At 43.1% G+C, this 24,678-nt stretch overlaps 4 protein-coding genes across 5 annotated transcripts in view; 1 reads left to right on the top strand and 3 right to left on the bottom strand.

Moving 5' to 3' along the window:
- LOC124300690 (glutamate receptor ionotropic, NMDA 2B) overlaps positions 1 to 24,678 on the bottom strand; it is a 1,918,249-nt gene that overhangs the window by 1,708,561 nt on the left and 185,010 nt on the right. The window lies entirely within an intron of this gene.
- On the top strand, positions 2,085 to 17,305 carry LOC124300697 (putative nuclease HARBI1). Of its 2 annotated transcripts, none has more exons than XM_046755023.1 (5): positions 2,085 to 2,441; positions 2,535 to 2,656; positions 2,746 to 2,926; positions 3,086 to 3,265; positions 16,749 to 17,305. In XM_046755023.1, the coding sequence occupies exons 1-5, from the start codon at positions 2,271 to 2,273 to the stop codon at positions 16,902 to 16,904; spliced, it is 810 nt and encodes a 269-aa protein (XP_046610979.1). In that variant the 5' UTR covers positions 2,085 to 2,270; the 3' UTR covers positions 16,905 to 17,305. The 2 variants fall into 2 exon arrangements, with proteins under 2 accessions (XP_046610979.1, XP_046610978.1); XM_046755022.1 differs by having other exon boundaries at positions 2,086 to 2,441; positions 3,086 to 3,329; positions 16,813 to 17,305.
- On the bottom strand, positions 3,902 to 5,814 carry LOC124300696 (uncharacterized). The gene is made up of 3 exons (XM_046755021.1): positions 5,466 to 5,814; positions 5,280 to 5,354; positions 3,902 to 5,200 (listed from the first exon to the last, which is right to left on the bottom strand). The coding sequence occupies exons 1-3, from the start codon at positions 5,578 to 5,580 to the stop codon at positions 4,542 to 4,544; spliced, it is 849 nt and encodes a 282-aa protein (XP_046610977.1). The 5' UTR covers positions 5,581 to 5,814; the 3' UTR covers positions 3,902 to 4,541.
- On the bottom strand, positions 17,387 to 19,297 carry LOC124300695 (uncharacterized). Its single transcript, XM_046755020.1, has 3 exons — positions 18,949 to 19,297; positions 18,763 to 18,837; positions 17,387 to 18,683 (listed from the first exon to the last, which is right to left on the bottom strand). The coding sequence occupies exons 1-3, from the start codon at positions 19,061 to 19,063 to the stop codon at positions 18,025 to 18,027; spliced, it is 849 nt and encodes a 282-aa protein (XP_046610976.1). The 5' UTR covers positions 19,064 to 19,297; the 3' UTR covers positions 17,387 to 18,024.

Here is a 24,678-nt window from a genome sequence, read left to right as displayed (position 1 = left end):
TGTCGAAAATTTTCTTCTATAACAAATTCAAATTTATACTTATACTAGAAAATGGTTCATAGTACTGACATTGAAAGTTCAATTATGAAACAATTTGATTTTACCAACACTACCAACAATCATCACGTTACAATTTACAAGACTAGCATAAAAGAGGAGTCTTGACTTTATATACTGAAACAAAAATATCAAATAACAAGAATCGAAGTGGAAATGCCACAATCAAAAAGAAGTTCCACTAACCTGACTTATATTGCGAGTACATTTAGATTAAACCAAAGAGAGGACATAATCGAATTAAATTTGTTTGGAACCGGATCAATCCGAACTTTATTTCTTTTCCTCATCCACACCTCCATCAGTAATTAGTTAATCACCGTAACAAATATATCAAGGCCGGCAAACCTGTGTCCAGGAGGTGGCACCATAAGAAAGCAAGGAGGAAGATGAACCGGGAGAGCAGGAATGAAAATCAGAAACAATCAATTCGCTAAACAAACTGTCAGTAACTTATCCTTGAGACTAGCATCGGTGAAGAGCTTCACATAGGTATCGCTTAGCTTTTAACATCTTGCCTGAGATTTATAGAGTCGGTATGACTTACAATATTGCACATTTCCATTATAGTAACGCGGTTCTTTATGCAGAATCTTCACATTGTCGAAATCAAACGATTGATCAAATCGTACTACATGTTTAGATGACGCTTGTGTCACAGGCTTCAGCATCTTTGATGTTGTTATGTTCGTTTAATCTTACTGCAAGATGTTTTCTAGTTTGATCAATGTACGGTTTGTTGCAAGCTCTGCATGAGATCTTATAAACTACGTTAGAGTGCTTATTCTAAAGTAGCAAGTCTTTAACTGATTCAAATAGTAAGTGGACGTCCCTCAAACTCTTTCCAACACATTGTACCTTCTACTTCTTAAACGTACGATTTAAAGACTCAAATAACCCAGCAACATACGGCATTCTAATAAAGCTCGACAGATTATTGTTATCAACGTGAACTAGCGAGCTGTTAGTAATTCCGTGGATTTTGCAATATTAAGACTTTATAGTTTTATTCAATAAGTACACTGGATAATCGTTCTTCAACAAGGCCTCCCTTGTTGTCTTAAGATGTAAGTTGATATAAGTTAAAATTCAAGCACCTCGGCGACCAAGTCCGTTTTTGGTAGCAGTTTGTTCCACTGATATAAGAGTTGTTAATCAGTGGAACATCTAAAAAGTTAATCTTATTATCAACCTTGGTCTTGGAAGTAAATTGTAAACTATTGTGGTAACTATTAAACACATGTATCACATATTACACAATTTCTAGGTACCGCTGTAAGAATGTCATCCGCATATCTATAATGAAATGGTGGCGTGAAAGTTAATTTGTTGATACAATCAGTTTCCAAATCATCCATCACGAGGTAAGCTAATTTTATTACATAATGTTCTCGTCGGAATTGTATAATGGTGATTGGGTGAGTGTTAGGGTTCTTATACTAGTAGGTGTGTTATTCTGCTGATACAAATATCTTCGGAATTGTAGTTATAATATGTTGTAATTATCGATCAATGAACAAAATATATTTGGACGTTTAAAGGTGTACGGTTATGGAATTATACGGTTACGTAATACAGATGTCAAAAATGTGGTTGTAATATATTACAGATATTGATACATAAACAAAACATACATATCGTCAGAAGTTGGTGATACATAATTAAAAAATGATATTGTTTTAGCAGATGATATATGTTCGCTAGTTGTTGCTAGTTTTTTCGACCGAGCCGCTTGGAAGGTGTTGATCGCTGTTGAGTCAAAGATGAGATTTGAAGTTGAATAATATACCTTATTTATTCATTTATTTTAAATATGTACAAGTTATTTAATATTTGGTTTCCACGTGATAGAAGGGGTCGTCGTGGTCCTCTGGTATCGCGGTGGAGGCTGAAGTGAAGAGGAGGGGCGACTGATAGGTGTGGTGCTTGGTGGCGGCGTGCAGTGGCTCTCCGGTGAACTAGGCGGCGTAGGAGGACGGCGATTCTCAGGTCTGGTCATTGGTTGTGACGATTCCCACTCACTATCTGATAGCGTTTTCGAGTGAACGCTCTCAGAGCACTCCAGGAGCGAGTTTTGTGTTCGAGTGAAAACCGAGCAGGTTGAGTGTAGCGACCGCATGTTCGAGTGACGGTTGAAATACTAAATTTTGATTGGTCTATGAACAAAAATCTGCTCGGAAAGCAGGGGTCAGAGCGGTTCGAGCAAAACAAGTATGGCAGAGCCAGTTCATGAAGTGCGAATAATCGAGGAGTTATTTTCGTCAGAGAATTCCGATGATGAAGATGATATTTTATTATTGCGGAATATCGCCAATAGAAGACGAAAAATTCCGCGCATCCAAAATTACATCGCTGACGTTGTTAACCACTATAACGATAAACAAGTACGTACATAACCTCACAATATCTTTATTTATTGAACTATTGAATTCCAAGGAAGTTGGATGCTTGAACTACAATTGTTTTCTTTTTTACAGTTCAAAAGTCATTTCAGAGTGTCGCGAGAAACTTGCAATTATTTAATAGCTTTATTCGAACAGAGCGAACATTATCCCAAAGGACCACCTTTCGGTGGTGTGAGAATAAAAACTGCTGAAGAGTATTTTCTATGTTATTTATGGTGAGTGATAATTAATGATACTTTGTTTTTTGTTTTGCGATGACTTATTAATTTTTTTGACTTAATAGGTTTGCAGGTAACAAATCTGTTTACCGCATTGTAGCTAAACTCTTTGGTTTGAGTTTGTCAACAGCGCACGCAATGATAGAAAGTGTAACGACTTATTTAACAGATGAATTGGGTCCACTGGTTATCAGATTTCCTCGTACCTTGCAGGAGAAACAAGACATTTGTGAGGAATTTGAGGAGGTAAGGTAGCGAATATTTGACTAACATGTTAAAACACATCTCCTCTGCATTGGTCTGAAATATTCTGGAAAATTTTTTCCAGATTCTAGGGAATATTTTCACCCAGGTATAATTAGGGGCAGCAATGAGAACGAGTTTCACAATACATATAAATTTCAGATTGCAGGATATCCAGGAGTATGCGGATGCATTGATGGTACGTTTATAAACATCCGTACACCCGCACATAAAATTAAGTCGACCTACGTTAATCGTCACGATACAACGGCATTGACTTTGCAAGGAATATGCGATGCGAAGAAGAAGTTCCTTGATGTGTTTACTGGAATACCAGGAAAAATTCATGACGCGAGAGTATTTACTTTGTCATTTATTCGCCCTACCGTGCTATCAATGGGCCCAGATTTTCATATACTCGGAGATTCTGCTTATCCGATATGTGAAAATCTGATGACACCGATCCGGGATTACGGAAATTTAACAAAGAGAATATAACAGGCGATTCTGTTCAACAAGAGTTTTAATCGAAAATGCTTTCGGGCTTTTAAAGCAAAGATTCAGGCAACTAATAAGAACAGATATGTGGGGTGTTTTAAAGACATCGAAATTTATACTATCATGCTGCGTGATACATAATTTATGTATCGAAAGAAACGACTTCTTGGATGGAATTGAACATTACATGGCAGAACCTGAGCCTGAAGCAGAGTTTATTATAAACGATGAAGCTCGGCGTTTAGGTGTATTGAAACGCAATTTGCTGTCCAGGCAATTCATGTAAATATAGAAGCACTGCGATTTGTAACGTACATCATTTGTCAATTTATAAGATTTGTAAAAAATAATTACTGTAATGTCTGATATGCTGCATAAAATATTCACCTACCGAAAATGTTGAGGTCTAGATCATTAAAGATGAAAAATTATTAAAATTGATGGTTGAAAAATTATGATGTGGAGTCAATTAACAGAAATAAAAATACATTTTATAAAACCTTGTCGTTGCTTATATTTTTTGACTAAAAAATTAACCTTATCAAACATTATAACGAATGATAAGAAAACATCACAAACAAATATCACAGGATACATTATCACAACATTGACGTGACATGATACCGATAAATAATCTCACTGGTTTGATTATTCTAACCTGAAGTAAGTTTGTCGTGCAACAAAGCTCGGTTCGAATATTTGTCGAGGCCACATCTCTTAATGTTCAAAATCAAAATACCGCAAACAAGTATCACTGCAATTCCTGCAATTTAATTTGAGCTTGGCCCTTTTTTGGATATTTTTTAAAGTGAGAATTGATAATGTATCCAGTGATATTTGTTTGTGATACTTTGGATGAGACTTATTTTAACAGGTTGGGAGTAAATATCACATTTTTTAAGTTTGAACTAATAATATAACAAATAAATTTGAAGGATATAACAAAAAAATATAATATTAATGTGATGATCATACGTAATATTATAATAGCTAATTCGACTGGTTGCACTGGTGCACACAGAGTATATTATCATATTTTTCAAAAGTCTATGGCAGAAAAGGATGAAACTGCACTTGGTGCACGCCAGTGCAACCAGTTAATTTTCTGTAAATATCAGTTTTATTCACTTTGCTTCTTCAGACAATATTCCGTGAAGATTTTCATTTTCTCTTGATGCCGACGTTCTTTGTTTTCTTCTTTTTTTTCTTGCAATTCAACATACATAGCGAGCAGAGGATCTTGTTTTTTTTTTTTAGTTCCACCTCTTGCAGCATCTTCTTTTCGTTTTTGTTTCAATACGCGGGTGTTACCCACAGACACAAGAACTTCAGGCTGAACACTGTCGTCTATACTTCTGATGTTGTCCATTTCCTGCTGGTACGGCACAACCTTCGCGTCGTTGCCTGACTGCTTGTTATGAGTAACAGCTAAACCTTTACGATTCCTTACAGTTTTAAATCGTGACTCGCATTGTTGACCATTTACATATTTACTGAAGGTTGTTGAAATGTCAACCGCAATGTGTTCCCACATCTTTTTTTTTGTTTTGAACTTTTTGAATGGTCCAACGTGGTTCAAGTTTTCGGCGTACAGATCGAGCATCATTTTGGTATCATGGTCATCCCACTTCACAGTAGCATTGGAGCTATTGAACGTTGGCAGCAATACATGCGAAACAGTCCGAATAGCAGTCGTGCTGCCAGATGCTTGTATACTAACGTCACGTTCTAGGTTATCCCCGGAAGTATCAACTGTTTTGGACGAGCAATTTTCTTTATCTATAAAAAAACGACTGTCATTCATGTATTTGTCATCGTTATAAGATAAAAATTTTTTTACAGTTTTCCAAAAACTCACCGTGCAAGTTCTTAGGCAGTTCAATACCCAGGCTTGACAGAAAACTTTTGGGAACATATGAGATGTTTTTTGTACCTATGGGCAAGAATAAATGAGTGTAATGGTCATGAATTGCATTAATAAATTTATCATTTTATAGTATTCTGCAAATTTCATAAAAAGAAATACATTTTTGTACCCTCTTACCATTTATCATAACCTCGCATAACACGCCGGCATCTGTTTCAATACCTGCCTCGTCGTCATCTAACACAATCCTCCTGAACACAAATGGAAGTTTCTTTTTTTTTTGTTCGCTCATGTTGTGTTATTTTTATTGGATATCCACTATTAATTTTGATGTACAGTATCAATATCAAATTCTTATGAAAAACAGAAAAATATGATGCTTGAGATAACAAAATGGCCGTATGTAAGACATATACGTAATATGTAAGACCGTGGCGAGATCGCTCCGAGATCGCTCGGACAGAATTCCAAGAGTGGGGGAACTGCTCTCAGAGCGTTCTGAGAGGGGATCTGGAGTGTTCACTCGAAAACGCTATGACTGTGTTGTCTGAGTCGCCACTGTAGTGTAAGTGGGTGGTGACGCCACGAATGGGGACAGCGCCGCTGGAATGGTGCGGTTGAATCTCGGCGAAGTTATTCTGGCTCGTCGGACGTCCCAGAGAGAGAGTAGTATGCTGGGTGGCCTGGTCAGAGGCCTTGAAGAGAAGTCCAAGGGGTGTATTACCCAAGAGCTGGAGGGTTATAGGAGCCTGTCCCTTTGGTTGAGCTGGCTGGCGCCAGAGTGGATGATTCCGTCATGCAGTAATCCAAAAAAACCTGCGTGCTGTCGAGTGAATGTAGCGTACTGGAGGTGCAACGTGATGGTAAACCTTGGGTGCAGTTTTTGGCTCAATGTCGGTGAGACCGAAGTTGTCCTGACGATGGGTGAGATCGTTGGTCTCATATCCCAGCCGCGGCTCCACTTTGACAGCGGGAAACCACGCGAGCTGATTGCGGGTCACGCGAGCCGATTGCGGGTCACGCGTGGCTGCGTGGGTGGCGTTAGCGGCGCGCGTGACGTAGTGGGTGTTGTCCGCGGTGGCGCGCGACTGGAAAGTGGTTGACGCTTGGGCGCATGAGTTGCGTGTATATTGGTTTTCACAAGCTGGTTGTGAACGATATAGTATATGTCATAAGTGATAAAGATGTACATTGAAGCATCGTACATTGTAGCGGGTGAATTATTCACTTCTAGTTTATAATATTACTTAAGGCTGTCAGACAAAGAGGGGATGTGAAGAATTTGCTTTATTTGATGTAGGTAAAACAACATGAATACGTTAATTCTACTAGTTTGTGGTAGGCGTATGAACCATTCTATTAGTTCGTTATGTACACTTGGGAAGAATGAATCTGAGACGGTTAATTTTTTACAGTAGACAGTTATTTTGGCAACATAGAGAAACCTACAGCGTCATAGTGGGCCGAGCGCGAAACAAACTCAATCTCAATAAACATAATATAAGTCATTATCCCCGCGGTATTGCAAGGTTAGATTCGGCGGTCATGGATTATGTTGAGTGTATTGATATTGAGTTTGTATCGCTTTCAGCTGACTATGGCGCTGTAGGTTTCTCTTATGTTGCCAACATAACTGTCGAGTATAAAAAATTAGCCATCTCAGATTCATTGTCCCCAAGTGTACCTACATACCGCGACCTTGTATATGGTCGGTTAAAGTCGTCTTACGTGCTTAGTATGTGATAATGTAAAGTCTTAACTAGCAGATACATGTAAACATAAGGCAATGACAAACATCGTTGTTCATAAAGCCGGTGGTTGGTTTGAGACAACATGGTGCACAATATTTACTGCGGCAAAGCAGCTGCATTGGTGGAACGATAGAGTCAGTAATCCATCCAGAAGGAACGTGAGTCAACGCTGCTAGCCAATGACACTGCAAGGCTAGGCTATGGGAGGGGGGAGATAGTTTTTGAGGTTGTCGGGTCAGTTCAATGTATTCTTTACGAGGTTCAGGAGACAGGAGATTGCGGGTATAGTAGGTCTAGTAAACTGGTAGAGCCGAGGATGCTGTGGTTTCGAATTTTCGCGGCATTAGTAGGCGCAAAGCGGATTGTGGATACAGAGTCCGTTACTAATATTATACCGACATTTTGTTCGAGGGTGAGGATTAGGAGGGCAGAGGGGAATGGTGGCATCATCGTCTTTTCTTCGAGAGTGGGGATAGAGGGGTGTAATGACTTAACGAATACTCGAAATTTCAGTTGAAAAACAGTTTTGGTATTGTCAGCAGTGACCACGAAATCAGGAAAGACAAACAATTCGAATTTCTGGAGACAAAAATTTCTCATGATGCTGAATTGATCGGTGAGCGATGAGGAATTCTCAAAATTTGGAATGAGAAAGCAGTTCGTATATCTGCCGGCAAAGAGTTCACGGGAAAGCCTGCATTTATTAGCGTGCAATGAAACATTCCTCGAATTTCACTTGGCAAATAACGGTTCGGATTTCTGCGAGCAAATAGTTCTCGAAGAGGTCAGCGTCGATCTGCAATTGGTGAATTTCAGAAGGTTTTGGATCCACACCTACCTACTTAGTTCACGTATCGTGAAATTGAAGAAGACGAGCAGTCTGCGGAATCGACTTACAAGTTTTGACATGATGTCTAGAGGTCCACGATCGGCAAACATTGAATTCGAAAGATTGTAACATATGCATGGAAGAAAAAATATAGTTATAACGTCAGAAATTCAAGTCAAAACATACGTCTTGCATTGATTGTCCTCTAATGAAGAGAACCTTAAAACAAGTAGAACTACAAGAGCAAATTGACGTGTTCTTTAAAAACATGTGAGAATTGAAACAAGATATTCATCAAAAGTTTGAGCTGAACCGAGTAATGAAAAAGTTAAGACGTTCAAATTTTGAATGAAGATTAAGTTAAGAAATTTGAAAAAATATCAAAATGGATTTCACTATAATTAACAAAGTCGAATAAGTGGAACGCTGTATTGAAACAAAGAAACTAGCAGACTTGGAAATCTTCAGATCGTATCGAGTGACGAGCATCCGAAGAGTGTCGACGAGGTTCGGTCAACGGGTGGTCATGGATCTCGATGGCACGTTCAGCGTCTTCTTCCTAGCATCACTAGCGAAAGTACTCAACGACGATAACAGCCAATTCTGGAACTTGGCTCATAGTCCGGTCAATCGGTGATTTGACCATGCCTTGTGAGTGAGCAGCAATTTTTTTTTTTTTTTTTTGTATCATAGAGAGGTCAGCTGTGAGTGTGAAAGCGAGTTATTGGGTTGGGGGATATTGTCATTCGACCGCCATCTTGAAATGAGGGTGTATTTTTTTTTTTTTGTTTGATATATCTCCGTAACCGTGAGGCTCACAAAAATGTTGTCAAAAGCATTTTTTTAGATTATACAATTATCTATAACTTTTTTCTATGAATTTTTCACCTGAAATCAATAATAAACAAATTATGAGTGAAAAAATTCAATGATTAAAGAGATGAAGTACTTTAAGATGAGATAACTCACAAGGAAGGTATCCCAGCCCGAACTCTCCGATTTGATTTCTTTTGTAATATGTTATAGTAGACTAAAAACTAAGCGACGCGTATTTTTTTTATCGGCCATGAAACACTTCAAGGGGGTGAAAGCACCCTTCAAAGTGAGGCATGTCAAGGGGCGATCTGGCAGTTTCACCCTGTTACGGATCGGAACTATTAATTCGAGTGATATTCAATTTAAAACAGCGAAACATTTGGCTCGGTAGCAACACTGTCATTACGGCGGTTATTCTTTTCGGTTTCCCCCTCTTAGTCTAGTATGACTGGCTCCTTGACGACTCGGCAATACTAGAACAGTCCTGACGAGGAAACCAAACAAGGCAGTCACGCACTTCGGTATTTCTTTTCCAACCGGTTATTAGCGGCTTTCCTCGGGATACATCCTCGTTATAATTCACGGTTTTATAATCTATGATTAATTTGTTCGGGTACTTCCGTTCTGTGTTTTCTTTTTGTGCTAATTTATTTTCTGTTCGGAAAAAGAGGGAAACGATCACGGAAACCTCAATCATCGGTTCGGTACTCGTGCCATTTTCTCTCCCGATTGTGAGAAACACCCGACGGACCAAGTCCCTTCGAAAGAAAACCTACGTTTACTCATACTCCTCAAGGCTATTCGCAACATTTGGTTCTTCGAGCCGGATTTTTGTGTGAGAAAACGTGAGAAAACTTGGAGAATTGTGGTGTGCCTCGTGGCGAGAATTCGGGCTCCTCCCGGGTAATATAACGGACAGTGAGAATCGACAGAAAAAGGTGCGTCCTCGAACATTGAACATTATTTATCGGGTTTAGACTCTCGGTCTTTGTGTCGCTCGAAGACGACACTTGATAAGGTCAACCGTGTTTACGAAGAGTGCGCGCACGCTGAACGAGCTACACAAACTCGCCGGCACACGTGCTCTCAGCATTCCTCGAGTGAATCGGACTCTCTCTCTCTCACTCTTGAGGATCACGGTCGATAACGCGGTCAGTTTCTCCATCGGTCGGTATCCAGGGAGTCAGTCGGTAAGTCGCAAGGGCAATTATCATCGGAACGGGTTCAAACCTTCTTACCTTCGAGTCAGTGAGTGCCGCGAACGATCAAAACAAAACGTTGTTGTGACAGATGAATTTCGCGATCGGTTTCGAGTGAGTTTACTGTACCACGGGTTACCTTTCTCTCTCGTATTCGTTTAATCTATACTCGGCAAGGGATCGGACATTCCTCGAGCTTCGAATTTGAATTTTTCGAAGAAACGCGGTTTTCCTCGCGTTTGAACGGACAATCCTCTCGCGAGTGCACTGACTATCGGTTTTTCGTACAATCGGAAGTGCAGAGTTCGGTCTCTCATTCCAATCCTCAGTTCGGTTTAATTTCGGTTTAATTTATCCGGAAAATGGCGGACGGTACGAAACCCAAGACGGGCGGAGAGTCCTTGTGGGCGGACTGTGAGGACGATCCCGCAGCCCTTACTCCGGCCGTAACACTGAGCGAATGCCCGACTGCCCCTCGGGAGGGGACGGAAAAAACAGTCCCGCCGACCACGGACAAGGACAAACTCAAGGTTCCTTCGGTTAAGAAAACGGTAGAGCGCTCGGGCTCCCCTCCTCGGTCGGCTTCCCCAAAGGAAGATCCTCGGTCGATATCGAGTGTGTTGCAGTTTCGGGTCATCACGCAAAACGGACGGATGCAAGTGATGGAACGTGTGCTCAACGACGCGAAAGCATATTCCGAGCAACCAATCGACTCGATTACACTCAGCAACGTTGAGACGAGCCTCAGCCTTATCGAGGATCAGTGGAAATCCTTTCGTGTTACCCACGAAAAGATAACGGAGAACTGTATGCTGGAATTTCTCTCTTCGCCTTACGTCGTGTACGACACCTACGACTCGGCGTCGGACATCTACTCAAATACGAAGAAACTCCTTTCGGAATTGAAGGCCAGGGTGAACCGGAACTCGGCACCTGATAACCACACGTCTCAAGGCTCCCTTCCTCGAATTCCTCTTCCAACTTTCTCCGGTAAATATTCGGAATGGAAATCATTTTCTGATCTTTTCCTCAGTTTGGTTGGCAACCGCGAGGACATCAGCAAGGTAGAGAAGCTTGTCCGTCTCAAGAGCGCGCTCAAGGATGAGGCTGCGAGTCTTCTGTCCAACGTATCGGTCTTAAATAGACTCCTCGGGCGCACATCTCTGCCTCGGAAATCGGCTCAAGGACTCCTTGCGCTCGTATCGACGACCAAGGAAGTGCTCGATGCGCTCAAGGCGCTAGGGCTCCCAGTTGTGCACTGGGATTGTATCGTCGTCCACGTACTCACGCGAATTCTCGACCCTAATACAAGAGAAGCGTGGGAAGTACGACTCGGATCAAGGCTCGAGGTTCCTTCACTTACGGAATTTCTCGAGTTTATCGTGGCACGGGCCCGGGCCCTTCAGAACTTCGAACGGGAGACGGCTCCATCGAAGACTCCCGCGAACGCAACGAAACGAACGAGTTATACGCACACGGCCTCGGGAACGGTCTAAGGTAACAACGACAAGGCGCAACCGTCATCGGATAAATATACGTGCTCATGCTGTAACGGCAAGCACTATATCACGATTTGCGCTCGTTTTCTCTCGATGACCCCTGCTGACAGACGAAGTTTGGTGGAGAAAAGTAGGCTCTGCTATAACTGCCTCAGCCCCCACGAAGCAAACTCGTGCCGTTCGGTAAAACAGTGCCAGAAATGTGAGGGAAAACATCATTCCCTCATTCATCAAGGGTCTCCAGGGGATCGGACAAAGGCGGCTCTGGCCACAAGGACGGCGGCGGCAACATCGGGCCAACCCTCGACATCCGGTAAGCAGGACTAACCACCAGGGGATAGACGTTCTCCTCTCGGTCGGCGGATTAACTCTATTCGGGCACAGGAAGAACTTAAAAGGATATTCTTCCAAAACAGATGTGAAGGAGGGAAGTCTCAAGGTCTCGGAAACCTCTCCCCCTCCTCAACCATCAAGGACATCGAACCACGGGCAGCGAGCGTTCAGCAAGAAGGACGCTGCGCAATCTTCCCTCAACTCGGAAGATTTCCCACAAGCAGTTTTACTGGCGACTGCTCGTGCAACGGCTTTCAACGACGATCAAGGACTTTCACAGGCGGTCAGACTACTGATCTATCCTGGTTCTGAACTCTCGTTCATCTCAGAGCGGGTGGTGAATGATCTTCGCTTACAACGAAAAGCAGCGGCTGTTTCAATCATTGGCATCGGAGGATTCAACACGGGTCCAACAAGGGGAGTAGTTTCTTTGAGAATCCAGTCGTTGTTAACTGACGACTCGGTTACAATTCACGCCTACATTCTCAAGCGACTCACCATCATCCTGCCATCATTTCCATCGGAAACCATCAAACGCGATTTTTTCAACAATTTACCCCTTTCGGACTCAAAATTTCTTTATCAAGGACCAATCGACGCATTAATCGGAGCGGACGCTTACTGCAAAATCATCGAGCCTCAAATCGTCAAGTCGGATTCACACGGTCTCATCGCACAGCAAACAAAACTCGGTTGGGTTATCTCCGGCCCGGTGGATGCAACAGTTCGTCTCAGAGGATGAAGACCTCAGCCAGATATGACAACGGTATTGGATTCAGGAAGAAATCCCATCGACAGCAGGAGCGGAAACAAATCCGGACGATTTGATATGCGAGCAGCATTTCAAGGACACTCACTCAAGGGAGTCCACTGGTCGTTATATCGTTCGGTTACCATTCAAGGAATCAACCTCGTTGCTCGGAGAGAGTAAGCCGATGGCTCTACGTTGCCTTCGACGAGTAGCAAAGCGGTTGTCGACGGACGCGTCATATCGGCAGCTGTACAGGGAGTTCATCAAGGAATATGAATCTTTGGGCCACATGGAGGCGGTCTCTGACCACTCGGAAACATCGGCGGCGATATATCTCCCCCATCTTGGCGTCCTCAAGGAAGATCGCGTCACAACTGAACTCCGAGTTGTATTCAACGGATCGTGCCGAACATCTTCAGGCGTATCTATTAACGAGATACTTCATGCGGGCGGCAAACTGCAGGTTGACGCTTCGGATGTCTTGATTTGGTTACGGCGATCGCGCTGGATCTTCGGAACGGATATCGTAAAGATGTTCCGTCAGATCAAGGTAATTCAGGACGACTGGGATTACCAGCGTATATTGTGGTCGGACGAGGACGAGAACTTCGTAACATTTCGGTTGAAAATGGTTACGTACGGGATGACGTGCGCTCCATGGCTTTTCCTCCGGGTTCTTCAATAACTGACGGAGGACGAAGGACATCGGTTCCCCCTCGCGGTACCATCCCTAACTCAGGGTCGTTATGTCGACGATATCTTCGGCGGTTCAGACACAAGGGACGACATCAAGGCAGTAATCCTCGACCTTATTGGAATATGCAACGCGGGCGGCTTTCCATTGCAAAAATGGAACTCAAATTTTCCGGAAATTCTCAACGAGTTGGGTCTTCAGCCTAGCCCCGACGCCACGACTCAATTTGACGATGAAGCTGTAAGCGTGCTTGGCATGTGCTGGCATCCTGCCTCAGATAGTCTTCGCTTCAAGGCTAAGGTATTCGCCTCACCTACCTTTACAAAACGGTCGGTGTTATCGGAGGTATCTCAAGTTTACGATCCCCTCGGGTTCATTTCGCCGGTAATTATACGAGCGAAGATCCTTATGCAGGAACTGTGGCTCTTCAAGGTCGGCTGGGATGATCCACTTCCATCGGACGTTGTCATAAGGTGGCTCGAGTTCCGCACGGAACTCGCACAGTTAAACAATATTATTATCCCTCGCTGGTTACAGATCACTTCCTTGGACACGGTTTTCCATTTGCACGGGTTCTCGGACGCATCGGCAGCCGCGATGAGTGCCGTAGTATACATCAGGACGGAACATCAAGGACAACCCACGACGGTTTCACTGGTCTGCGCCAAGACGAAGGTCACGCCCATCAAGAAAACCGTCATCGCGCGGCTAGAGCTCACGGCTGCACTGATGCTTTCTAAATTGATGGCATACGCCCAACGAATGCTGGAAGTAAAGACGATACAACTCTACTGCTGGACGGACTCATCGGTTACTCTCGCATAGGTCTTCAGCCATCCCTCGAGGTGGAAGGAGTTTGTGCGGAATCGGGTAGCAAAAATTCAAGAAATTATCCCTCAAGGACAGTGGTGTCACGTAGGGGGGAAAGAAAATCCGGCGGATTGCGCCTCAAGGGGTATCTCGCCCTCGGATCTGAAGAATCACCCCCTTTGGTGGACGAGCCCGTCATGGTTGGTCGAGCAACCATCGTTTTGGTCAAAATCCTCGGGTGACGTCACTGCGGAGGAGGCGCCGGAGGCTCAAACAAACCCTCCACGTCACTCCGCCCTCTCGGCACACACTATCAAGGCATCGGTTTGGGATCTTCTCGAGCGATACTCGAGACTCTCAAAGTTGCTCCAAGTAACAGCAACGGTAAAACGCGCTATCAGGCGGCTACGTCGGGAGAAAATTTACGAAACCTCAGTTCTCGATACACAAGAACTCGAGGAGGCTCGAATATTCTGGATCAAGGCCATACAAAACCAATTCTACGGGGGAGTTATTAAAGGCGCTTCAGGACGGCCTCAACGTACCAACATCGGATCCAATTTCTCGACTAACGCCTTTCGTGGATCAACAAGGAATTCTTCGGATCGGGGGGAGATTAAAATTCTCGAACCTTTCGTACGAAGAAAAACAACCGGCAATACTTCCCCGGACATCAAGGTTCACAGACCTCATCGTCGAGGACGTGCACAAGCGGACTCTTCACGGCGGAACCCAACTTACTCTCGCGTGTACACATGAGAGATATTGGATAATCGGCGGACGCCCGTCGGTACGCGCTCGCATATACAAATGCATAGTGTGTGTACGGCAACGCGGAATACGAGCGCGCCAATTAATGGCACAGCTTCCGGCCTCAAGGATTACACCGTCTCCATTCGGGTGTGGACTACGCCGGGCCGTTCACAATCAAAACGTGGCGAGGAAGAGCGGCGAAATCATACAAAGGGTACATCGCGGTATTTGTGTGCTTTTCTACTTCGGCGGCACATCTGGAACTCGTTACGGATTATACGTCGGAGGCTTTCGTCGCTGCTTATAAACGGTTCACGGGTCGACGCGGAATCTGTGCGACACTTTAAAGCGACAGAGGCACAACACTCGTAGGAGCGGATGAACAACTTCGGAGACTCTTCGAGCAAGCCTCAGCAGAGAACAACCAACTATCGGCTTCCCTCGCATCCCACGGTACAACATGGATCTTCAACCCGGCGGCGGCTCCTCATTTCGGCGGAAAATGGGAAGCTGCAGTCAAATCGGTAAAGCACCATCTCAAACGGATCATCGGGGACTCGATCCTTACCTATGAGGAATTTACAACCCTCCTGGTCCAGATCGAGGCCATTTTAAACTCTCGGCCTCTCTGCCCTATGTCGGACGACCCAGAGGACCTTGCGGCTCTCACTCCTGGTCATTTTCTGATCGGAGAATCGCTCATCACGGTTCCGGAGCCAGACTGTAGCTCGGACAATATCAATCGGTTGACAAGGTGTCAACTCATCCAATCAAGGATTCAACTCTTCTGGAAAAGATGGTCTCGAGAATGTATACAACGCTTCCAAGCCATCTCCAAGTGGCGGCATCCATCTACGGAGATTAAGGTCGGATCGCTGGTCCTGATAACGGATGAACGGTTTCCGCCATCTCAATGGCCTCTGGCTCGAGTCACTCGAGTCTTTCCGGGTTCAGATGGCCTCGTAAGAGTCGTCGAACTTCGCACGACTACAACAACGCTTACGCGGCCAGTCACCAAGCTCAGTATTTTACCAATCGATTCCTCTGATACTTTATCACAGTCGTGATAAAGTGCGGGGGGAATGTTACGGATCGGAACTATTAATTCGAGTAATATTCAATTTAAAACAGCGAAACATTTGGCTCGGTAGCAACACTGTCATTACGGCGGTTATTCTTTTCGGTTTTCCCCTCTTAGTCTAGTAGGACCGGCTCCTTGACGACTCGGCAATACTAAAACAGTCCTGACGAGGAAACCAAACAAGGCAGTCACGCACTTCGGTATTTTTTTTCCAACCGGTTATTAGCGGCTTTCCTCGGGATACATCCTCGTTATAATTCACGGTTTTCTAATCTATGATTAATTTGTTCGGATACTTCCGTTCTGTGTTTTCTTTTTGTACTAATTTATTTTCTGTGCGGAAAAAGAGGGAAACGATCAGGGAAACCTCAATCATCGGTTCGGTACTCGTGCCATTTTCTCTCCCGATTGTGAGAAACACCCGACAGACCAAGTCCCTTTGAAAGAAAACCTACGTTTACTCATACTCCTCAAGGCTATTCGCAACACACCCACAAGAACATAATATTCTTTAACCGATACAACTGAAAAAGTTTTCTCATGCCATGAAGAAAAATGAAAAATGTAATTTGCTCAAAAAGAAAAAAAAAATCAAGAGGGTGAGCCAGCCCTAAATATAATCACATTTATGGAAAAAATTGTTAAATTTAAGTCTCAAAATCTGAAAAGAAATATATATTGCGTATGAATACAAAAGAAAATTGGCCTGTTTTTGGATTTTTCCAAAAAACGATAGTGGCGGGGGTAACTACCCTCGAACGCTGTTTATCTTGCGTGTATGCACAAAATGGTCAAATTCAAGTCTAAAAATCTGAAAAAAACATACTATGCGTACGAACACGAAAGAAATGTGACGTGTAATTGGATTTTCTCGAAAAAAAGTATCGGAGGGGTAACTACGCTCGAACGCTGTTTATCTTGCGCTTCCGCGAGAAAATGGTCAAATTCATGACGCGAGAGTATTTACTTTGTCATTTATTCGCCCTACCGTGCTATCAATGGGCCCAGATTTTCATATACTCGGAGATTCTGCTTATCCGATATGTGAAAATCTGATGACACCGATCCGGGATTACGGAAATTTAACAAAGAGAATATAACAGGCGATTCTGTTCAACAAGAGTTTTAATCGAAAATGCTTTCGGGCTTTTAAAGCAAAGATTCAGGCAACTAATAAGAACAGATATGTGGGGTGTTTTAAAGACATCGAAATTTATACTATCATGCTGCGTGATACATAATTTATGTATCGAAAGAAACGACTTCTTGGATGGAATTGAACATTACATGGCAGAACCTGAGCCTGAAGCAGAGTTTATTATAAACGATGAAGCTCGGCGTTTAGGTGTATTGAAACGCAATTTGCTGTCCAGGCAATTCATGTAAATATAGAAGCACTGCGATTTGTAACGTACATCATTTGTCAATTTATAAGATTTGTAAAAAATAATTACTGTAATGTCTGATATGCTGCATAAAATATTCACCTACCGAAAATGTTGAGGTCTAGATCATTAAAGATGAAAAATTATTAAAATTGATGGTTGAAAAATTATGATGTGGAGTCAATTAACAGAAATAAAAATACATTTTATAAAACCTTGTCGTTGCTTATATTTTTTGACTAAAAAATTAACCTTATCAAACATTATAACGAATGATAAGAAAACATCACAAACAAATATCACAGGATACATTATCACAACATTGACGTGACATGATACCGATAAATAATCTCACTGGTTTGATTATTCTAACCTGAAGTAAGTTTGTCGTGCAACAAAGCTCGGTTCGAATATTTGTCGAGGCCACATCTCTTAATGTTCAAAATCAAAATACCGCAAACAAGTATCACTGCAATTCCTGCAATTTAATTTGAGCTTGGCCCTTTTTTGGATATTTTTTAAAGTGAGAATTGATAATGTATCCAGTGATATTTGTTTGTGATACTTTGGATGAGACTTATTTTAACAGGTTGGGAGTAAATATCACATTTTTTAAGTTTGAACTAATAATATAACAAATAAATTTGAAGGATATAACAAAAAAATATAATATTAATGTGATGATCATACGTAATATTATAATAGCTAATTCGACTGGTTGCACTGGTGCACACAGAGTATATTATCATATTTTTCAAAAGTCTATGGCAGAAAAGGATGAAACTGCACTTGGTGCACGCCAGTGCAACCAGTTAATTTTCTGTAAATATCAGTTTTATTCACTTTGCTTCTTCAGACAATATTCCGTGAAGATTTTCATTTTCTCTTGATGCCGACGTTCTTTGTTTTCTTCTTTTTTTTCTTGCAATTCAACATACATAGCGAGCAGAGGATCTTGTTTTTTTTTTTTAGTTCCACCTCTTGCAGCATCTTCTTTTCGTTTTTGTTTCAATACGCGGGTGTTACCCACAGACACAAGAACTTCAGGCTGAACACTGTCGTCTATACTTCTGATGTTGTCCATTTCCTGCTGGTACGGCACAACCTTCGCGTCGTTGCCTGACTGCTTGTTATGAGTAACAGCTAAACCTTTACGATTCCTTACAGTTTTAAATCGTGACTCGCATTGTTGACCATTTACATATTTACTGAAGGTTGTTGAAATGTCAACCGCAATGTGTTCCCACATCTTTTTTTTTGTTTTGAACTTTTTGAATGGTCCAACGTGGTTCAAGTTTTCGGCGTACAGATCGAGCATCATTTTGGTATCATGGTCATCCCACTTCACAGTAGCATTGGAGCTATTGAACGTTGGCAGCAATACATGCGAAACAGTCCGAATAGCAGTCGTGCTGCCAGATGCTTGTATACTAACGTCACGTTCTAGGTTATCCCCGGAAGTATCAACTGTTTTGGACGAGCAATTTTCTTTATCTATAAAAAAACGACTGTCATTCATGTATTTGTCATCGTTATAAGATAAAAATTTTTTTACAGTTTTCCAAAAACTCACCGTGCAAGTTCTTAGGCAGTTCAATACCCAGGCTTGACAGAAAACTTTTGGGAACATATGAGATGTTTTTTGTACCTATGGGCAAGAATAAATGAGTGTAATGGTCATGAATTGCATTAATAAATTTATCATTTTATAGTATTCTGCAAATTTCATAAAAAGAAATACATTTTTGTACCCTCTTACCATTTATCATAACCTCGCATAACACGCCGGCATCTGTTTCAATACCTGCCTCGTCGTCATCTAACACAATCCTCCTGAACACAAATGGAAGTTTCTTTTTTTTTTGTTCGCTCATGTTGTGTTATTTTTATTGGATATCCACTATTAATTTTGATGTACAGTATCAATATCAAATTCTTATGAAAAACAGAAAAATATGATGCTTGAGATAACAAAATGGCCGTATGTAAGACATATACGTAATATGTAAGACCGTGGCGAGATCGCTCCGAGATCGCTCGGACAGAATTCCAAGAGTGGGGGAACTGCTCTCAGAGCGTTCTGAGAGGGGATCTGGAGTGTTCACTCGAAAACGCTATGACTGTGTTGTCTGAGTCGCCACTGTAGTGTAAGTGGGTGGTGACGCCACGAATGGGGACAGCGCCGCTGGAATGGTGCGGTTGAATCTCGGCGAAGTTATTCTGGCTCGTCGGACGTCCCAGAGAGAGAGTAGTATGCTGGGTGGCCTGGTCAGAGGCCTTGAAGAGAAGTCCAAGGGGTGTATTACCCAAGAGCTGGAGGGTTATAGGAGCCTGTCCCTTTGGTTGAGCTGGCTGGCGCCAGAGTGGATGATTCCGTCATGCAGTAATCCAAAAAAACCTGCGTGCTGTCGAGTGAATGTAGCGTACTGGAGGTGCAACGTGATGGTAAACCTTGGGTGCAGTTTTTGGCTCAATGTCGGTGAGACCGAAGTTGTCCTGACGATGGGTGAGATCGTTGGTCTCATATCCCAGCCGCGGCTCCACTTTGACAGCGGGAAACCACGCGAGCTGATTGCGGGTCACGCGAGCCGATTGCGGGTCACGCGTGGCTGCGTGGGTGGCGTTAGCGGCGCGCGTGACGTAGTGGGTGTTGTCCGCGGTGGCGCGCGACTGGAAAGTGGTTGACGCTTGGGCGCATGAGTTGCGTGTATATTGGTTTTCACAAGCTGGTTGTGAACGATATAGTATATGTCATAAGTGATAAAGATGTACATTGAAGCATCGTACATTGTAGCGGGTGAATTATTCACTTCTAGTTTATAATATTACTTAAGGCTGTCAGACAAAGAGGGGATGTGAAGAATTTGCTTTATTTGATGTAGGTAAAACAACATGAATACGTTAATTCTACTAGTTTGTGGTAGGCGTATGAACCATTCTATTAGTTCGTTATGTACACTTGGGAAGAATGAATCTGAGACGGTTAATTTTTTACAGTAGACAGTTATTTTGGCAACATAGAGAAACCTACAGCGTCATAGTGGGCCGAGCGCGAAACAAACTCAATCTCAATAAACATAATATAAGTCATTATCCCCGCGGTATTGCAAGGTTAGATTCGGCGGTCATGGATTATGTTGAGTGTATTGATATTGAGTTTGTATCGCTTTCAGCTGACTATGGCGCTGTAGGTTTCTCTTATGTTGCCAACATAACTGTCGAGTATAAAAAATTAGCCATCTCAGATTCATTGTCCCCAAGTGTACCTACATACCGCGACCTTGTATATGGTCGGTTAAAGTCGTCTTACGTGCTTAGTATGTGATAATGTAAAGTCTTAACTAGCAGATACATGTAAACATAAGGCAATGACAAACATCGTTGTTCATAAAGCCGGTGGTTGGTTTGAGACAACATGGTGCACAATATTTACTGCGGCAAAGCAGCTGCATTGGTGGAACGATAGAGTCAGTAATCCATCCAGAAGGAACGTGAGTCAACGCTGCTAGCCAATGACACTGCAAGGCTAGGCTATGGGAGGGGGGAGATAGTTTTTGAGGTTGTCGGGTCAGTTCAATGTATTCTTTACGAGGTTCAGGAGACAGGAGATTGCGGGTATAGTAGGTCTAGTAAACTGGTAGAGCCGAGGATGCTGTGGTTTCGAATTTTCGCGGCATTAGTAGGCGCAAAGCGGATTGTGGATACAGAGTCCGTTACTAATATTATACCGACATTTTGTTCGAGGGTGAGGATTAGGAGGGCAGAGGGGAATGGTGGCATCATCGTCTTTTCTTCGAGAGTGGGGATAGAGGGGTGTAATGACTTAACGAATACTCGAAATTTCAGTTGAAAAACAGTTTTGGTATTGTCAGCAGTGACCACGAAATCAGGAAAGACAAACAATTCGAATTTCTGGAGACAAAAATTTCTCATGATGCTGAATTGATCGGTGAGCGATGAGGAATTCTCAAAATTTGGAATGAGAAAGCAGTTCGTATATCTGCCGGCAAAGAGTTCACGGGAAAGCCTGCATTTATTAGCGTGCAATGAAACATTCCTCGAATTTCACTTGGCAAATAACGGTTCGGATTTCTGCGAGCAAATAGTTCTCGAAGAGGTCAGCGTCGATCTGCAATTGGTGAATTTCAGAAGGTTTTGGATCCACACCTACCTACTTAGTTCACGTATCGTGAAATTGAAGAAGACGAGCAGTCTGCGGAATCGACTTACAAGTTTTGACATGATGTCTAGAGGTCCACGATCGGCAAACATTGAATTCGAAAGATTGTAACATATGCATGGAAGAAAAAATATAGTTATAACGTCAGAAATTCAAGTCAAAACATACGTCTTGCATTGATTGTCCTCTAATGAAGAGAACCTTAAAACAAGTAGAACTACAAGAGCAAATTGACGTGTTCTTTAAAAACATGTGAGAATTGAAACAAGATATTCATCAAAAGTTTGAGCTGAACCGAGTAATGAAAAAGTTAAGACGTTCAAATTTTGAATGAAGATTAAGTTAAGAAATTTGAAAAAATATCAAAATGGATTTCACTATAATTAACAAAGTCGAATAAGTGGAACGCTGTATTGAAACAAAGAAACTAGCAGACTTGGAAATCTTCAGATCGTATCGAGTGACGAGCATCCGAAGAGTGTCGACGAGGTTCGGTCAACGGGTGGTCATGGATCTCGATGGCACGTTCAGCGTCTTCTTCCTAGCATCACTAGCGAAAGTACTCAACGACGATAACAGCCAATTCTGGAACTTGGCTCATAGTCCGGTCAATCGGTGATTTGACCATGCCTTGTGAGTGAGCAGCAATTTTTTTTTTTTTTTTTTGTATCATAGAGAGGTCAGCTGTGAGTGTGAAAGCGAGTTATTGGGTTGGGGGATATTGTCATTCGACCGCCATCTTGAAATGAGGGTGTATTTTTTTTTTTTTGTTTGATATATCTCCGTAACCGTGAGGCTCACAAAAATGTTGTCAAAAGCATTTTTTTAGATTATACAATTATCTATAACTTTTTTCTATGAATTTTTCACCTGAAATCAATAATAAACAAATTATGAGTGAAAAAATTCAATGATTAAAGAGATGAAGTACTTTAAGATGAGATAACTCACAAGGAAGGTATCCCAGCCCGAACTCTCCGATTTGATTTCTTTTGTAATATGTTATAGTAGACTAAAAACTAAGCGACGCGTATTTTTTTTATCGGCCATGAAACACTTCAAGGGGGTGAAAGCACCCTTCAAAGTGAGGCATGTCAAGGGGCGATCTGGCAGTTTCACCCTGTTACGGATCGGAACTATTAATTCGAGTGATATTCAATTTAAAACAGCGAAACATTTGGCTCGGTAGCAACACTGTCATTACGGCGGTTATTCTTTTCGGTTTCCCCCTCTTAGTCTAGTATGACTGGCTCCTTGACGACTCGGCAATACTAGAACAGTCCTGACGAGGAAACCAAACAAGGCAGTCACGCACTTCGGTATTTCTTTTCCAACCGGTTATTAGCGGCTTTCCTCGGGATACATCCTCGTTATAATTCACGGTTTTATAATCTATGATTAATTTGTTCGGGTACTTCCGTTCTGTGTTTTCTTTTTGTGCTAATTTATTTTCTGTTCGGAAAAAGAGGGAAACGATCACGGAAACCTCAATCATCGGTTCGGTACTCGTGCCATTTTCTCTCCCGATTGTGAGAAACACCCGACGGACCAAGTCCCTTCGAAAGAAAACCTACGTTTACTCATACTCCTCAAGGCTATTCGCAACATTTGGTTCTTCGAGCCGGATTTTTGTGTGAGAAAACGTGAGAAAACTTGGAGAATTGTGGTGTGCCTCGTGGCGAGAATTCGGGCTCCTCCCGGGTAATATAACGGACAGTGAGAATCGACAGAAAAAGGTGCGTCCTCGAACATTGAACATTATTTATCGGGTTTAGACTCTCGGTCTTTGTGTCGCTCGAAGACGACACTTGATAAGGTCAACCGTGTTTACGAAGAGTGCGCGCACGCTGAACGAGCTACACAAACTCGCCGGCACACGTGCTCTCAGCATTCCTCGAGTGAATCGGACTCTCTCTCTCTCACTCTTGAGGATCACGGTCGATAACGCGGTCAGTTTCTCCATCGGTCGGTATCCAGGGAGTCAGTCGGTAAGTCGCAAGGGCAATTATCATCGGAACGGGTTCAAACCTTCTTACCTTCGAGTCAGTGAGTGCCGCGAACGATCAAAACAAAACGTTGTTGTGACAGATGAATTTCGCGATCGGTTTCGAGTGAGTTTACTGTACCACGGGTTACCTTTCTCTCTCGTATTCGTTTAATCTATACTCGGCAAGGGATCGGACATTCCTCGAGCTTCGAATTTGAATTTTTCGAAGAAACGCGGTTTTCCTCGCGTTTGAACGGACAATCCTCTCGCGAGTGCACTGACTATCGGTTTTTCGTACAATCGGAAGTGCAGAGTTCGGTCTCTCATTCCAATCCTCAGTTCGGTTTAATTTCGGTTTAATTTATCCGGAAAATGGCGGACGGTACGAAACCCAAGACGGGCGGAGAGTCCTTGTGGGCGGACTGTGAGGACGATCCCGCAGCCCTTACTCCGGCCGTAACACTGAGCGAATGCCCGACTGCCCCTCGGGAGGGGACGGAAAAAACAGTCCCGCCGACCACGGACAAGGACAAACTCAAGGTTCCTTCGGTTAAGAAAACGGTAGAGCGCTCGGGCTCCCCTCCTCGGTCGGCTTCCCCAAAGGAAGATCCTCGGTCGATATCGAGTGTGTTGCAGTTTCGGGTCATCACGCAAAACGGACGGATGCAAGTGATGGAACGTATGCTCAACGACGCGAAAGCATATTCCGAGCAACCAATCGACTCGATTACACTCAGCAACGTTGAGACGAGCCTCAGCCTTATCGAGGATCAGTGGAAATCCTTTCGTGTTACCCACGAAAAGATAACGGAGAACTGTATGCTGGAATTTCTCTCTTCGCCTTACGTCGTGTACGACACCTACGACTCGGCGTCGGACATCTACTCAAATACGAAGAAACTCCTTTCGGAATTGAAGGCCAGGGTGAACCGGAACTCGGCACCTGATAACCACACGTCTCAAGGCTCCCTTCCTCGAATTCCTCTTCCAACTTTCTCCGGTAAATATTCGGAATGGAAATCATTTTCTGATCTTTTCCTCAGTTTGGTTGGCAACCGCGAGGACATCAGCAAGGTAGAGAAGCTTGTCCGTCTCAAGAGCGCGCTCAAGGATGAGGCTGCGAGTCTTCTGTCCAACGTATCGGTCTTAAATAGACTCCTCGGGCGCACATCTCTGCCTCGGAAATCGGCTCAAGGACTCCTTGCGCTCGTATCGACGACCAAGGAAGTGCTCGATGCGCTCAAGGCGCTAGGGCTCCCAGTTGTGCACTGGGATTGTATCGTCGTCCACGTACTCACGCGAATTCTCGACCCTAATACAAG

The sequence above is a fragment of the Neodiprion virginianus genome, chromosome 3, assembly GCF_021901495.1.
Source record: "Neodiprion virginianus isolate iyNeoVirg1 chromosome 3, iyNeoVirg1.1, whole genome shotgun sequence".
Lineage (NCBI taxonomy): Eukaryota > Metazoa > Arthropoda > Insecta > Hymenoptera > Diprionidae > Neodiprion > Neodiprion virginianus.
Note: the sequence above shows the minus strand (reverse complement) of the source record. Positions and strands in the feature narration are given on the sequence as shown.